General features: G+C 36.1%; 1 protein-coding gene and 3 non-coding genes across 7 annotated transcripts; all 4 read right to left on the reverse strand.

The window, feature by feature from the left end:
* Nucleotides 1-304: 304 nt before the first annotated feature.
* RABGGTB (Rab geranylgeranyltransferase subunit beta) lies at nucleotides 305-8,080 on the reverse strand. 4 transcript variants are annotated; one of them, XM_057715958.1, is made up of 9 exons: nucleotides 8,008-8,080; nucleotides 6,900-7,007; nucleotides 6,072-6,269; nucleotides 4,811-4,916; nucleotides 3,937-3,989; nucleotides 3,749-3,859; nucleotides 3,062-3,187; nucleotides 1,290-1,439; nucleotides 305-873 (listed from the first exon to the last, which is right to left on the reverse strand). In XM_057715958.1, the coding sequence occupies exons 1-9, from the start codon at nucleotides 8,008-8,010 to the stop codon at nucleotides 733-735; spliced, it is 996 nt and encodes a 331-aa protein (XP_057571941.1). In that variant the 5' UTR covers nucleotides 8,011-8,080; the 3' UTR covers nucleotides 305-732. The 4 variants fall into 4 exon arrangements, with proteins under 4 accessions (XP_057571941.1, XP_057571950.1, XP_057571964.1 ...); XM_057715967.1 differs by lacking the exon at nucleotides 8,008-8,080 and adding an exon at nucleotides 7,955-7,974; XM_057715981.1 differs by lacking the exon at nucleotides 8,008-8,080 and adding an exon at nucleotides 7,728-7,889.
* Nucleotides 5,859-5,930, reverse strand: LOC130843128 (small nucleolar RNA SNORD45). Its single transcript, XR_009050739.1, has one exon. It is a non-coding gene; the product is annotated as a small nucleolar RNA SNORD45 (small nucleolar RNA).
* LOC130843139 (small nucleolar RNA SNORD45) lies at nucleotides 6,548-6,630 on the reverse strand. Its single transcript, XR_009050750.1, has one exon. It is a non-coding gene; the product is annotated as a small nucleolar RNA SNORD45 (small nucleolar RNA).
* LOC130843150 (small nucleolar RNA SNORD45) lies at nucleotides 7,180-7,258 on the reverse strand. Its single transcript, XR_009050761.1, has one exon. It is a non-coding gene; the product is annotated as a small nucleolar RNA SNORD45 (small nucleolar RNA).
* Nucleotides 8,081-17,178: the final 9,098 nt, after the last annotated feature.

A 17,178-nucleotide genomic window follows, 5' to 3' on the forward strand; every position in this document is an offset into this window, starting at 1 on the left:
TCACCTTCCATCCGGAAAAATGTTCATTAAAATACTTTGTTTTCACCAAAAACATAAAACTCTTAAGGGATTTAGTTGTGGTCTAAGTTTTCTGAAAATACAGGTACAAAGAATATTGTGGCAACTATCAACTTGTTTCCTTACTGGCCAGGAAAAAAAAAGCCAACAATCCCTTGGCATTCTGACATAAAATATTACTCATAAGTGAGAATGAAGTATAGTCCAAATTGCAATCCTATTCTAAGATGGTGAATTGTCATTTACCTAAATCACTTTGTAACCAACTCAAGTAACCACAAATATATGAAATATTCCCAAATTTCAGCCATTTATTTTTTTCATCTTTTAATTCCTATGGGGTTCATCAATTCTTCATCAGTTAACATTCTCATTGACAAAGACCAATTTACATTAACTATAGTTACATGTAACAAGCATATCAAGGGAGTACATGGGAAAATCGGAACACAAGACTTAATCAGCTAGAGTTCAACTCAGTTTGCTATTATGGAGACATACAAGATAACAAATACACTGAACCATAAACAAAATATTAGATACAATAGAGGTCTTTAATTTACAATATGTATAATCATATAATTTATTTAAATCAACACAATTCATGTACAGAATATTAACATGGCAGTCATTAAGTTTGTTAAGCACTTCAAATACTGAAATGTTAAGATGGTAAAAACTACACTAAGCAACTTTTGCATCAAGGGATCTAATCTAGCTCACTAGTTCAGGCTGAACATTCATTCTCCGAAGCACTTCTTCAGGCATACAAAAAACAGGGCTAACAGGTTTAATCTGTTCTTCTCCCAAAAGTGACAATCCAGCAATTCCAAAAAGAGTATGAAAAGGATCTACCTATTAAAAAAATAAGAATTTATAGAGTATTACCAAATGAAAACTTCTAAAACCCTGCTTCTTAACAATGATTATACTGGAGCCCATTGTATTCCCTTCATTTGAATGTATGCTTAAAGTTTGCTGAAATAATGATGGTTTCAAATTGTGTTTTTTAAACACAGGACCTGGCCTACACTCACCTCTTGGCAGTAAGTAACCAGAAATTTCTGTAAATTTGTTTCAGATCTTTCACATATTCTTAAATAACAATTATTTAAAAAGAATCCTTTCAAAGCAACCCTTGGAAATACCACCCTTTCCCACCATCCCCCTATTCTTAACTCTAGAAACTTAGAACCCTTAGAACCTTAAGAGTAACACAAAGCAACACTAAAAATTTTAACTATTACATAAACAGTCACAAATATACTTGCCATATCTCCTGGCCTGTCTGCAAATCCTCCAGTTTCTTCATCTTGACATGCTAAGATGAAATTGCGCAGTTTCTCTCTATCAATCCAATGAAGCCTTCCAATTATCTTTAGGGAAGCCAACACCCACCAAGAATAGCATACATCTGGTAGCTAGAAGGAAAAAGCCACAAGTTGCCACAATTGTATTTTCTAGTCCAAATATTGTGGGTCAGAGGGGAATCAGGTGATATATTGGCAATGCAGTGTCTGAAACACTGAAATCCACAAATACAATTGCTTAGAATTAAAGATAATCACTGCAAAAAAGACCAAACACTCCATTCCATTAAAAACCATGCTAAATGTTTCAGTTTCAGTACTCAGCGATAACCATCCATCTACCTTAATTTCTATTTGCAATGAATACCTAAATTAGCCCCTTATCCAGAAATATGGAGGTAAGGCTCATGAGATCTATGGTAATATGTATTCCATTGCCCTAGGTGGAGCATTTTCAACAAGTGCTGTCCAGGCAGGTACACAAGCTGCTTAAAAAAAAAAAAAAAAAAAAAAAATCACCCTGGCAGAAGTTCCCACCTTAGGCTGAATTTCAACAAGAACCCTGGATGATTCACAAGCACATGAGAAACTGTCCTAGATTGTAAGTATAGTCCCAAACCCCAACCATTTTCTAATTATTGAAAAGTTGCCCAGGTTTTTCATTGGATCTTAACTAGAAACCACTGTGGTTATTTCCCTATGCATTAACTTATTCAGAAATACTGAGCAAGCAAAAGTAAAACAAAAATACAATGACCCAGATAAAAGCATCACCATGCTCTATCTTATTTTAGGTCAGAGACTCAGCAGGCTACAGCCCTTGAGTCAAATCTAGACCACAATAATTGTTTTTAGTATGTATAAATGATTTTTAAAAATAAGTTTTGTTAACATTGTAAAACAACTACACCCCAACTAAAAATAAAAAGTTTTGACAGGAAAATCATTAAGAAATTCGTACCTGTCTATAGAAATTTTAAAGGGACACGACCACACCCATTCATTTCTTATTGCCTATAGCAGCATCTGCTTTTCACGGCAGTAGCATAGCTGCAACAAGACCACAGGTCAAAGCTAAAAATATTCACTATCTGGTCTTTACAGACCTAATTTAGATTCTGAGAGAGCTAAACAAAATTGGGTTTTTCTTTAAAAATTAACAAAGATTTTAAATGAAAATGTTGTAATTCAATCTTTAAAAAATCTTTCATTTGGCAAACCTATTATACTTTCCCACCCATAAGCTGGCATGGAGATTTCCATACAAGATCCATGTGTTAATAGTAGCCATTGACTCCCAGATACACATAATGCATGACTGAGTCCCTGGTCTAGGTCCAGAACTAAAAGGTTTAAAGAAATAGCTTTATTTCAATGCCTGAAAAATACAAGGCCTTCAGAAGGATAAGGAAAAAACCCTTTAAGAATTTATACTATAAATACAAACATATTTTAAACCCACGAGTAGTTGTCATGGAGAGAATCAAAAGGTATCATGCAATCTTTTCCTAAGTGTCTTTTAAATGGACACCAGGGTTAATAAGCATTTCAACTCTAGTTGTTTTACTTTTGCCAAGGGCATTTTTTAGAAGGTACAACTGAAAATTTGCAAAGTAGTAAGCTAAAAAGCTCTATCATTTACAAGAGCAATACTGAAAAATCTACGACAAAAAAAAAAAAGTCCTCACTCAAGGTTATAAAACTTAAAAACAGTTCATATTATGAAACAATACCTTCTCTGGCCTTCCATTGAGTCCACCTGATGGTAGCTGTCGTTCACAAAGCCACCAACCAAGTAAATCAGAATTTACTTGATGCAACTGACTAGTAATAGCCAGGAATCCTGTGCAACAATAGATCTAAAATTACAGACATAAAGTACATGTATATAACAGTCTTTCAACAGTAACATAGTGATAAAAACTACTTAAATTACTAAAGCTCCATTTCTAACTGAGAATTTGCTGACAGTTCAAAAAACTGCAAACATGAACATCACATAATTATTTGAACAAATCCAACCATGCTACTAGGATGCAACTCTGCAATAAAAGACTACTGTTGCAATTTCTTCATGGCTAAAAGCAAGCTTTGACAACCATGTATATATACAACATTCTCTGGCACAAGCAAACAGGTGCTAAGGATAGGTAGGGACAGAATGTTTTAGTTAAAAACTAACTGAAGATCAAAATATATTTTCAGGAATTAAAATGTACTTATGTTTACCTGAGTCAGAGGATTTCACCAACAGGAGACTGTATACAAAGTAAACTACTGTAACAATGCCTTCCTTTATCAGCAATTAATTCTTACATAACATCCCACATTACATTACGTCAAGTTAACTTGCTATTCGCTGTTGCATGAGTTATCCCTTCAAAAATGATACTACATTTTAATCTGGATTAATAAATTACCTGCCCAGCATGGGATTCAGAACCTGGCCTGCAACCAAATCCACCATCAAAGTTCATACATGACAAAACAAATTCAATTGCCTTTTCCACATTAATAGCATCCAGCTTCCCCTGTAAATAGAAAATATGCCTATTAAATTCTAGAATAATCATGAAAGCTTAATCATTCCAATACATTTAAAACTTACCAACAGAGCCAAAGTTGCCACAGCACAAAAAGAGAATCTTGTATCAATTTCTCCTAAAAGTAAAGGGATCAAACCAAAACATTTATGTTACCAGAGGCTTCTGATCATATTAGGTAGTAAAAGTTAATTAAAAACCACCTCTGTACAACTACCATGGTTAAATTTCCAAGAGTTCAGGCTTAGTACTTCTAGTCACAGGAGGAAAGCTAAATCTGAAGTGTGATCACTTACTTCAAAGGAAACTAAGAGTTAGAAAACTGCTTTGTCAAAAATACAAGCAAATAAATTGCTTAGAGAGACCCAGAAAGGTAACAGAAAGAAAAGGACTAGTCAATTTCTAAGAATGATAATAAACTTACCCTATTATATAAATGTAGATTTCACATCCCATGAAGCAGCTGGTCTCTCCGGCCTGCACTGTATTCAGCCCTAAAGCAGAGATTATCTACATTTATCAAGTAAAGTACTATTCCCTCCCTCCACTCAAATATTCAGTAAGTTTGTAAAGTTTTTTGAATATCTCCCCCTTGCCAGAAACTTTTTAAAAAACTTTACAAAGCCACCAAATATTGGGGAAAAAAGTTTCACCTACCTTATCTTTTAGACTGGCCCCCTCTGTTCCAGTACTCCTGTATGCTGATATAACTAGCACAGTGCATGCTGGAACTTCCAGCAGGCCATTAACTCCAGATAGACCAGCTGCTTAGTGGGACCTGAAAAGATGAAAAACTTAAAAATCTCCTTACAAATTATTAACAAAGCCCCCAATTTGTTGTACTTTAAAATTTGCAACAAAGCCTACTACTACAATAAACAGTGAAGCAGGACATTTTTATATCGGTATTTTGGGTGCCATGGATTAAAGTGACATTACCCCAAATATCTCCAGCAAAAGAACCATCTTCTTTCTGTAGACTCTGAACATATTCCACAACTTTATTCACGTCAATAATATTAATACTATCATAGAGAGTAAGAATCTGTAACAAAAACAAACCCTGGTAAGTAAATACCTCTTCAACACATCATTAGAACAAACTTTTCTTCCTCAGCTACCTTTTAAGTTGTCAAGCAAGCATGTTCGTCTATGCACACTGTTAACTTTTCTCAAATATGCACTTCTACTATGCAGTAATATTATAGGTATTACCAACAAACACAAATTAGCCACAAAGCATTATTTTTATATTTATATGTTGTTAACTTAGCACTCTTAAGACTCATATATACTAACTTACGTACACTTTAAACCCTTATTTGTGGATCTTCACTGATATCAAAATTAAAGCTAACTCCCCAGAGGGAATTCCCTGGCAGTCCAGTGGCTAGGACTTGGCGCCTTCACTGCCGTGGGCCAGGTTCAATCAACCCCTGGTCAGGGAACTATGATTCTACAAGCTACAGCTTGACAAAAAAAAAAAGAGTTTTAACTTAAAGAGTTAACTCCACGGAAAAAAGAGCAGAGCCGTGACAAGCAGGGAACCACAAGGAGCTTGGTATGTCCAGAAATTAGATGAAAAGCAACATGAGACTAGAAGAGAGGAAATGACCAGGCCATGGAGGGAAGCAAATGCCATGCAGGAAGTTTAACCAATACAAAAAATAGCTAAATGAAGGAAGCTTCTTTACACATGTAGTAAACAGGCTTTGAGCAGTTTATATAATCCATCATGCTCTTCTGAGTACCACATGACAAAATCTTTAGAACATACTAATTTTCTTTAGAATATAATTTTTTTTAGAATATACTGGTTTTCTATTATCAGACAAGACTTACATAACGTATTCTATCGGGATAGGTCATGCTGTCTAATAAATAAACCAGGTTTCAGTAGCTTAACACCAAAGAGGGGGACGACACTAACTCCACTTACTGATTTTCAAATACTTACACATACTGAAGATAAACATAATTACCATCCAAGGTCTCAGTGTAATTTTAGAATTCACATCAACTTTGGATTCAGCTAATACATGCCATCACATCATTGACCTTGTACAGCAGATTTCATTTGAAAAGATGAGTAACTTTTCAACAGATACGGATTTTGTTGGCTTCCTGATAACCTAGTTGCAATTTCCCCACTCAGGTAAGAGAATACACTACCAACACTGCGGAATTTTTTAGTATTTACCTGGACAGCACTAAGAGTGTACAAAAGATGAGGATCATGTCCAATACTAGCACTTATTCCACCACACTCGTGTTGACAAGACTTAATAAATGTCAGAATTTCTTCTCTATTCATGCGATGTAGCTGTCCCATGAGATCCATTACGGTCAGACCCCAATAGATGCCACTCATTCTCAAATACTCAGACATACAGTATTCCTAAAATACAGAATAACTTTAATGCATCAGTTTGAATCGATGCCAGGTTAAGATATTGAACACACGAAGCTAAACAGTCATACTGTTACATGGCCATGACAACTTCACAGCTATAAGGTTATGGGAATTCATCAATACTAGATGCTCCCCAACATTTCAGCTCTTTGCATACTACAGGGTAAAATATTTACTTCCAATTAAGTTGCTTATTTAATTTTTTCTGAGATTTTCCTTGAGAGGAACAATGGGAACACCATTCTTCACGGTAAAACTTTTTCAAGGTCTCAGCGTAATTCTAGAGCTTAAGTGTTATTACACATCACCATAAACTCAGGTAATACATGCCAACACATCATTGACCTTGAAAGTATTACCTCAACTACAAAAATTCTATTCCGCACCTCAAAATTCTTACAAATCTGGGCAGGAGAGGTATCTACTTTGTTTGCCAAAGCCTCTATATAATTTCAGCAAGAACCATGGTTAATTCCCATGGCCCTTCAACTACAGATATCAGTCCTTGGCATGCAGGAGTTGAATACTACTCTTAAGCAAGGGCCATATTAACGTGACTGCTTATGCAGAATAGTCAACACCTTTAAACACTTTTCAACATAAAAATATACATACGTAATCATCTTTCTTTGAGCCATAGGATGCGATATAATCTGCATGCTTCTCCAATAATAGGGTGTCAGGTGCATCTGACTTGATAACAACATCCTTCTGCGGTGTGCCCTTTCACACAAAAAGTGATTTCGTAATTTTTATCTTTTAACGTCTGACCCCCAGAGCATATATTCAATATACATTTGAACTCTGATTTCATCTTGCCATATAAAAACTTTCACTTCTAAAAGTATCTGACTAAAAAAAGAACTAAAGCCCTCATAAAGATGCAGGTGTTTTTCAGGCCTCAGAGTAATTCTAGAGCTAAAATAGTAATAATCAACTTTAGATTCAGAATACATGCCAGCTCATCATCGACCCAAAAAATTACCGTCTTCATCTTTCACTTAGTTAAGTAAAATAAACAGACTATCAAAATTTACAAATCTAAGACAACAGACGGTTTACATGCCGCAGAAACCTGAAGCATTAAAATAAAAACCCAGCTAGCTCATCATCTGCAGTTAAGTTCTTTAATGAGATTTCATTAATCCTAGAAAGTCAGGTTTCAAAGCACCTTCCATGCTAGTTTCTACATTTCCAACAAACCCCCAGGTGATGAGGATGCTGCTCTAGTTCTCCACATTTCTTATCTACATCTTTGTGATTGAGACTACGTTTTAAGTAGGTCATGATCATTACCAATAAAAATGAAGTAGTTAATTTCCTTCGTATCCCATTAAAATTTACTAGATCTAACCATACCATTAGTAATTCCAACAATTTTAAACCATATGGGTACACGTAAATTAATATATATACATGTATATGTAAGGAATAAAGAACTACCAGGCTTTTTTGAAGGATTAAGAAATCAGGTCGTTGAACCCTGAGGCCCGCCCGACACGAGGAAGTCTGGCCGCAATTGCACCCGCGAGATCTGCAGAAAACGCTGAGTAATACTTCACCCTGTCTCTGAGCCCTCAAAAAACGTTCCAAGGTCTGCGTCTTAACCCAACCATTCTCCAATACTTAGAAAACAACCTTTGGTGACTCCTTAAATATTCATAGCCTACCAAGTCTCCTCCCCACGCATCTAGACAGCAACTCTAAACACGTCCACACTCACCATGTCTGAGAGCAAAAAGAGAACTTGACTCTTCTCTGGGCGGATTTAGGCGGCACGCGCCTGCGCAGAGGCGTCCCTCAAGCCCCCTCCCCTCCCCGACATAGCTGACCACACTCCCGCCTGAAGGAAGGAGCAGTTCCGTGGCTGCCCTAGGACCCCACTGACTGCTCATAGCTGTCCTTGGTGCCTGCTTACAGTTTCCGGAGCGCGTCTTCTCGTAAGCTCCGCGGTTTTGTCTAAAACAGTTTTAAGTAATATTTAAATACCTGAATGACTTTTAAGAAATCGTGTGTTCTTGAGACTCTTTGAACTTTGAATATCTGAAATGGCTGGTAATAGAATGGCACGTAGTTAAGTGTTGAATAAATGTTTTTGAGTGGATGTTAGTGAAATGTTCACATTCCTCTCCTGTTTGCCTTGGCTGTTTCGGCCTGTTCCCTCATCTACTCCCCCCACATCTTTAGGAAGTACTGATATCTGAAACAACGTTCAGCAAAGAAACCCCCGCGTGGCTTTTATGAGCTTTCCACAGAAATCGGGTTTGCTGGGTGTGTTACCACAGCTGTTTTCAATTGTGCTTTCTTGGGCCTGTCATACTGTTGCAGAAGAAACGGATCCCGCGAGAAACCAAGCACAACACTAGGAGAGTTGGAGAACTCAGGTTTATTGAGCCAGCGGACCCAGACGAGCTAACGCTTCAAAATTCTGGGGCCCTGTTTTAGGGGAGTCTTCTCCTTATATAGGTTAAAACATACAGCTATAATAGGTACAAACTGATTGGCTACAAATTACTATAGGTCACGGGCAGTTACAGAGCTTGGGAGTTGCCATGGGTTACACACATAGTAGGGGGTCCTAACAGGAACTTGTATGAGCCGGACATTCCATTCCTATCAGGACTAAGGTCACAATTTGCATTCTCACATTGGTTGCAGGTTGAAGTGAATGGTCACTTAACAAGTCTGTGTGCAAAGGGTCTCAAACAAAGGCTTGGGGTGGGTGCCTGAGAATGAGACAGTCTTCCCTTATCTGATCACTCTTAGTAATTCATTTTACTGTTTAACTGAGAGTGGCGAGCAGGCCTTTGCAAGGTAGAGAGTAAGCAATTACAAGTATGGAAGTTTCAATTTCCTCATCAATACTTAAGCGTTTTTGAGCACCCATTAGAAAATATTGGCACCCCACAACCTTGTGTTCAGTAACGATTTGAAGAAGTGTTCCTGACACAGTGATGCCTATGTGGGCTATCGATAATTGAGAGAATGTTGAATCTACTGTGATGATAGATTTCATTATTTCTCTCTGTAGTTCTGTTGATGTTCACGTTTATAGTTTGAGGCTATTAAGTGTATATAACTTTAGAATTATCTATTTCTGCTGAGTTGAGCCTTTTATCATTAAGTGATGATTATGTCTAGCCCTAATAATTTTTATTTTAAAGTCTGCCTTGTTAAATAGTGTTGACAAAAAGTTAATCAGTTGCTCTAAGAAAGAAATGGAAAATTTTTATTTGAGCCAAATATGAGAATTATAACCGGGGAAGAGCATCTCAGAAGGCTCTGACAACTGTTCATCAGGTTAGAAGTGAAGGTACAGTTGTATGTTTTTTACGACAAAGGGCTGTACATCAAATGAGGTATTAGTGATAGCTTACATAATCCAGATGTGTCATCATGATAGGTCGTGTGACCCCTTACAAGATAAAGAAGGAATGTTAGCTTGTAAGGATGCTGGGAGAATGTTGCTCTTTATGGTTGAGCAGGTATTCCTGCTGAGGGGGGAGGTTTGGTCCATGCATAATGCAAATACACAACACAGTGTTGGGAGACAGGAGGCCAAAAGACAGAATTTTTTTATGTTTAAAATTTTCTTGTCTTGCCATAAAATTACATTCACAATAGTAATGTAATTTCCCCAGCTTTCTTTTGCTTCTAAATCAGGTGGGAGAGGGGTGGAGTGGAGTGAGAGAAACCAAGGGAGAGAGGGAGAGGTCAAATCTCCTGGGAAAAGCAATGCTCAAAATAAGAATAACACAAGCATCAGATCCAAAAAATAACATTCTGATCGAGGCAATAACCGCTTAAGTAATGAAAAGTAAGCCTCTCTTCCTACTTTATGAATTCATTCATCAAACATGTATTGGATGCCTAGAATGTGCCAAGTATTATTTATTCTAGGTTCTGGGGGTACAGTGGTGAGCAAAACAGAAATATGTATAGGGAGCATACGTTCTAGCAATTCCTTTTTTTTTTTTTTATTTTTTTGGGGGTACATCAAGTTCAATCATCTGTTTTTATACACATATCCCCGTATTCCCTCCCTTCCTTGACTCCCCACCCCCACCCCGAGTCCCCGCCACCCTCCCCGCCCCAGTCCTCTAAGGCATCTTCCATCCTCGAGTTGGACTCCCTTTGTTATACAACAACTTCCCACTGACTATCTATTTTACAGTTGGTAGTATATATATGTCTGTGCTACTCTCTCGCTTCTCAGCTTCCCCTTCACCTCCCGCCCCCTCCCAAACCTCGAGTTCTCCAGTCCATTCTCTGTATCTGCGTCCTTGTTCTTGTCACTGAGTTCATCAGTACCATTTTTAGATTCCGTATATGTGAGTTAGCATACAATATTTGTCTTTCTCTTTCTGACTTACTTCACTCTGTATGACAGACTGTAGTTCTATCCACCTCATGACATATAGCTCCATCTCATCCCTTTTTATAGCTGAGTAATATTCCATTGTATATATATGCCACATCTTCTTTATCCATTCATTTGTTGATGGGCATTTAGGTTGCTTCCATGTCGTGCCTATTGTAAATAGTGCTGCAATAAACATTATGGTACAAGTTTCTTTTGGGATTATGGTTTTCTTTGGGTATATGCCCAGGAGTGGGATGACTGGATCATATGGTAGTTCTACTTGTAGTTTTTTAAGGAACCTCCAAATTGTTTTCCATAGTGGCTGTACCAACTTACAGTCCCACCAGCAGTGCAGGAGAGTTCCCTGTTCTCCACACCCTCTCCACCATTTGTTGTTTCCAGATTTTGTGATGATGGCCATGCAGACTGGTGTGAGGTGATACCTCATTGTGGCTTTGACTTGCATTTCTCTGATGATAAGTGATTTTGAGCATCTTTTCATGTGTTTGTTGGCCATATGTATGTCTTCTTTGGAGAAATGTCTATTTAGGTCTTCTAGCAATTCCTTTTTTTTAAATTTTATTTATTTATTTATTGGCTGCATTGGGTTTGTTTTTGTTTTTGTTTTTGGCATATGAAAATTTATTACTATCATGCTTTCATCATTCAAACTTATGATCTTGGTCTTTCCTTCTTGCCTTTGTATAAAGCCAAAAGAGAGACAATGGCTACTTTGACAACCTTAAAGTGGACTCCAGGAACGTCACCAACAGGATGACCTTTGCGACCAAAGCCAGCAACCAGAACTTCATCATTTTCCTCAATAAAATTCAAACAACCATCATTGGGTACAAAGGCTGTGATTTTTTTGCCATTCTTGATGAGCTGAACCCTGACACACTTCCTGATGGCAGAATTTGGTTGTTTTGCATTGGGTTTTAATTGTTGCGCTCATGGGCTTCTCATTGCTGTGGCTTCTCCTGTTGTGGAGCACAGGCTCTAGGTGTGCTGGCTTCAGTAGTTGTGGCACGTGGGCTCAATAGTTGTGGCTCACCGGCTCTAGAGCACAGGCTCAGTTGTGGTGCACAGGCTTTGTTGCTCTGTGGCATGTGGGATCTTCATGGACCAGGGCTTGAACCCATGTCCCCTGCATTGGTGGGCAGATTCTTAACAACTGCACCACCAGAGAAGTCCCCGTTCTCGCAGTTCTTGTAATTACATTCAGCAATTCTATTTCTAGCTATTTATCCTACAGATATACTCCCTTGGCTATGAATTGACATATGCAAGAATATTCTTAACAGCAGTCTTCGCAATAGCAAAAGATAACAAATATTTTAACCATCAAAAGGTGAAATAAACTATGGTGTATTCAAAATTATGCAGCCATTAAAAGGAATGAGGAAACTCTGCAAACATTGTTATGGAAAGATTTACAAAATATGTTAAGTGAAAACAAAAACAGAATGTACCAAATGATGTACTGATGTACCATATGCTACCATCTGTGTGGGAAACAAAGGGAAAAATATATGGATATATTTGGGAAGGCACAGAACCAAAGCAGTTGCCTACTGGAGAAGTGGGTGGCTGTGGACAGGATTTAAGGAAAGCTTTTCATTGAATACTCTGATACTTTTGAAACTTGGTATGTTTTACCTCTTCAAAAAATAAAAATATCTCCCCTCCAAAAAACAAAGTAGCTACCTATATATATATAAAAAAAAGTTCATCTCTGCCTCTAGACCTCTGCTGTCCAACATAGCCACATGGAGCACTTGAAATTTGGCCACTTGGATTTGAGATGTAAGTATAAAATACACACACCATTTTAAAGATTTAGTAAGAAAAATAAAAATGTCTCATTAATAATTTAAAAGTATTGATTGTTGAAATATTTTGGATATAGTGGGTTAAAGTATAGAAAGAAACTTAATTTCATCTGTTACTTTTTACTTTTTTAACGTGACTTAGAAAATTTAAAATTACACATGTAGATAGTCTGTGAGCTTTATGAGAATTGCTCTAGTCTATGAGCTTTATGAGAGCTGTAGTGTCTGTTTTGTTCACCATTTCATATATTACACATATTTTGTAAATAAAAAAATTCATCGTTACCTACAATTTTGTTCAACGGCCATATTGTGACTGGCTACAACTATGAACATAGTTTCATTAGCATTCGATGTCCAAACTGTTCCTAGTCTGGTTTAACATCTTTATAATGTCATGGAATAGCATTTCCAGGGGACAGCAGTATCATATTTAAACTAAGATGCCACTGACTATAAGAACACATCCCAATTGCAAAGGCATCAAATGTAGAAAAAAATAGCCAATAGCTATTAACCTAAAACTTGTCTGGATTTCTGGGATATTAAATAAGAAAAAATGGACTTCCTAGGTGGCGCAGTGGTAAAGAATACGCCTGCCAATGCAGGGGACACGGGTTCGAGCCCTGCCCTGGGAAGATTCCACATGCCACGGAGCAACTAAGCCCATGTGCCACAACTATTGAGCCTGTGCTCTAGAGCCCGTTAGCCACAACTACTGAGCCCATGTGACGCAACTATTGAAGCCCATGCGCCTAGGGCCCATGCTCCACAACAAGAGAAGCCACTACAGTGAGGAGCCTGAGCACCACAATGAAGAGTAGCCCCCACTCACCGCAACTAGAGAAAGCCTGTGTGCATCAATGAAGACTCAACGCGGCCAATAAATAAATAAAATAAATAAATAAATTTTAAAAATAAATAAATAAGAAAAAATATGCATTTTGGAATTAGTGAAACATAGTAACTGAATCATTGTTTTAATTGAAGTATAGCTTATTTACAATGTTTCAAGTGTACAGCAAAGTAATTCAGTTTCATATATATATACTTTATATATGTATATATATTCTTTTTCAGATTCTTTTCCATTATAGGTGATTATAAGATATTGAGTATAGTTCCCTGTGCTATACAGTAGGTCCTTTTCGTTTACCAATTTTATATCTAGTAGTGTATATCTGTTAATGCCAAACTCCAAATTTATCTCCACCTACCCCCGCTATCCCCTTTGGTAATCATAAACTTTTTTCCTATGTCTGAGTCTATTTATGTTTTGTAAATAAGTTCATTTGTATCATCTTTTTGGATTCCACATATAAGTGATTTCATATGATATTTGTCTTTGTCCGACTCTCTTCACTTAGTATGATAATTGTCTATGTCCATCCATGTTGCTACAAATGGTGTTATTTCAGTCTTTTTTATGGCTAAGTAATACTCCATTATATGTGTGTGTATACACACACACACACACACACACACACACACATGATCCATTCATCTGCTGATAGACATTTAGGTTGCTTTCATGTCTTTGCTATGAGTCATTTATTTCTGAAATAGCAGATGGAGAAGCAGAATATTACATGCTCCTTGTTCCATATTACCCTTGTAAAATTATATTATCTTCTATAGATTTTATGACATCCCTGATTTTCTTATTCCTCCATTTTTGGATTCACTTCAAGCAAATGAAATCTTATCTGAAGTCTTAGAATTGCAGGCCTTCTTAAGTAGTTCCAATAATAAAAAGAACTCTGGATAAGGAAAGATGTAGGTATATAAGGACTAGAATTCTGGAGCCACTTAAGAGAAACATTTTAAACAAACATGTAGATGAAAAACATTTTAAAATGTAAAATCCTGTCCAAGGTATTTCCCTGGTGGTCCAATGGCTAAGACTCCATAATGACAATGCAAGGGGCCTGGGTTCAATCCTTGGTCAGGGAACTAGATCCCACATGCTGCAACTAAGACCCAAAGCAACCAAATAAATAAATAAAATTTTTAAATAACTAAATAAATATATAAAAATGTAAAATCCTGTCCTTTAATTATGAACTATAAAAAAGGGCTTGAAGGTTAAAAAGAAAAAGAAGATACATTGAGACATCTAGGTTTTAAGATTTAAATTGGATGCTAGAAATTTGTGTTAATATATTACTTGTTCTCTCCTTTTTTTGAGTTAAATAAAATTTTTGACATATGTTCACTTTATATTTATACGCCTCATGATTTTACCATTTTGAAAATTATACATTTGCTTGGATACCCAAGTAAACTCAACAGATAGAGCCAAGTAAACTGCATCGCTTGAGAATGGCACCTCAAGATCTACATAAGCCAAGGCAGGTCTTTTCTTGGCTCTCACATCCACTCCATGTGGCAATAAGGCCTTAACTTTTTTGTACTCTATTTATGTAGGTTTTGCCCTCCTTACTGATTTTGTGTCTTGTTTTTGTTTCTGCTTTAGGCATAGTTGGTTATTTAATCTCATTGGTGGCAATAATTGAGAGTGTTTTTATGACCCATTTGGTGATCTCTGTCTACTATAGAAGTCTGTTCTCTCCTGGGTGAGAGATGACAAAGAATCTGGTTTATTCACGCTTGTCTGTGTATGAGAGCTCTAGTCAGTTAAGAATTTAAAGCCCACTGAAAAGGAGAACAGCTTTGAGATCTGGACTGGGTTTACTTTTGGCCTGTGCCTGAAGTTGTTGTAGATCTGAAACTTTTAAGTTCTCAGTGTGTCTGTATGTTTATAATTGAGGAAGGCTTTGACCTCTTATTGCACATCTATGAAATACTTTCCCACCTCTGAACAGTGTAAACTAATAAATCAGATTATGCCTCATATTAAGGAACTCTGTTCTGATTGGTTTATAGAGATAATGGGCCTTATATAAAAGGATTAGTCCCCAAATTAATAGAAAAATTTTAAAAATCAACTTCTAATACTTTGAATGAGCTAAAATAAAGGAAAGCAAACATTCTGATAGAAACTACTAGCTCAGAAACATTTTTAAAAATTCAAGTTCACATAGTAAGATGAATTTTTTCATATCTTCATATTAGAGAGGTTTGTAATTTGGGTTAAAGAAAAAAACAACTATGTGTCTTTTTCTCTATTTATCAGTGTAAGTATAATACAAGTATAGTACTATATGTTTAAGTGCAGTTTATTTTTTAAGGAAGAAACTGATTAGTCTGGATTTCCTAAACTTTTTACATTGATTTATTGGTCAAATTAGCTAACCTAACACCTAAATAAAGTTTAAGATTTTGAAAATGTAATTTTGGGTTCCAACATATTGAATCATAATTCTAAGAAAATTTGTTTATTCCAACAGTAATTATGTTTTGAAATATGTCGGATTATTCATAATTTCCATGATCCTTGGGAAATGTAAAACCGTGGACTGATATTGAATTAATGAATAATCAAACATGCCTGGACTGTTTCTTGGATAGAATATTGAATCATTGATTCCTGAGCATAATTTTAAGTTTATATACTTTTGTTTCTTATTTTGATGTGTTATGGAGTAAGTTACATACTTGGGTCAAGTTAATAAATGTTTCTTTTTGCTGCTTTAAGGTGTAAAGGGATATGTGTAGGGGTATAAGGTTGTGTTAATTATTCATGAGCTAGACTACTAAAATGTTCATATGAAAAACAATTCTCAATGACCAGCCTCCCAGCTTTCTCTGAAGTAGAAGTTAATTTCTTCAATTAAATAATAAAAATGATTATCAATAACTAGAGTTGGACCAATAGTGACAGAGAAATACAACTATGTATGTGTTTTTATTTTTTAAGAGAAAATGAGTAGCTTCATTCCAAGTATCAGTTTGTTCTAGAATATGAAAAAGCATAGTGGAAGGACAAAACTTTAGGAAAGTGAATTTTATTTGCCTTGGTGTGTAATACCTGAGTCTGACAAAAACACTGAAAGGTGCAAAAATTTTGGTAAAATTTTAGCAAAGTTCACTCAGTTTTATGGGGCTTGCTTACTTGGTTTAATGATTAACCCCTTCACCAAAGGTAAAAGGTTACTCTTTACCTTCTGCCTAGAAAGCAGAGATTTTTTAGTATTACCAGAATAAATTTTCTGTGTTGTATATGTTGAAATTCTAATATCCTTATTTTTTTAAAAAAAGGAATAAAGTCTTCTCTTTTGAGAAACAGATAAAGTTCTACAGAATCATGTTACATTTTTCTCTATTTTTGTTATCCTTTTAATTAAATAGGTAAACAACTGCTCTTTCTTAGGTACCTATAATCCTGTCTTAATCAAGTGATCAGATCATCTCTGACATCTCTTGATTTTGCCTTCTCAGGGTTAAATCTTGAATTTAGAAAAATAAAAATTTCAGGATATATTTTATGTCTAAATGTATCTTTGAAATTTCCTGTAAGAGAGGGATTGGGGGGCTGGAATCTCTTCTTTCACCTCATAAAAAGAAAGATACTGGAAATAATTGTTTATCTCATGTACTCCATATTTCTTATTTACCAACACTATACTGTGGGAAATTTGTAGGAAATTTTTGGTAAATATATCAGATCAACTTAGGCTTCCATAGCTTAAATTTGTATAGCTAAAATGCTATTAATATAAATATGTTCAAAATTGTATACTTTATGAGAAGGCCCTGGAGATTTGTCGGTGCTCTTGTTTCCCTCAGGGGAAATAAT

Source organism: Hippopotamus amphibius, chromosome 1 (assembly GCF_030028045.1).
Source record: "Hippopotamus amphibius kiboko isolate mHipAmp2 chromosome 1, mHipAmp2.hap2, whole genome shotgun sequence".
In the NCBI taxonomy this organism is placed as follows: domain Eukaryota; kingdom Metazoa; phylum Chordata; class Mammalia; order Artiodactyla; family Hippopotamidae; genus Hippopotamus; species Hippopotamus amphibius.

Bases quoted from the DNA above. Each gene is read 5' to 3' on its own strand.
- RABGGTB (XM_057715958.1), bottom strand. The intron at 6,270-6,899 runs GTATGTATATTT...TCTGTATTTTAG, and splicing joins GCTCAAAGAAAGATGATTAC to GAATACTGTATGTCTGAGTA. The intron at 3,860-3,936 runs GTAAGTTTTAAA...TTCTATTTACAG, and splicing joins TGGCAACTTTGGCTCTGTTG to GGGAAGCTGGATGCTATTAA.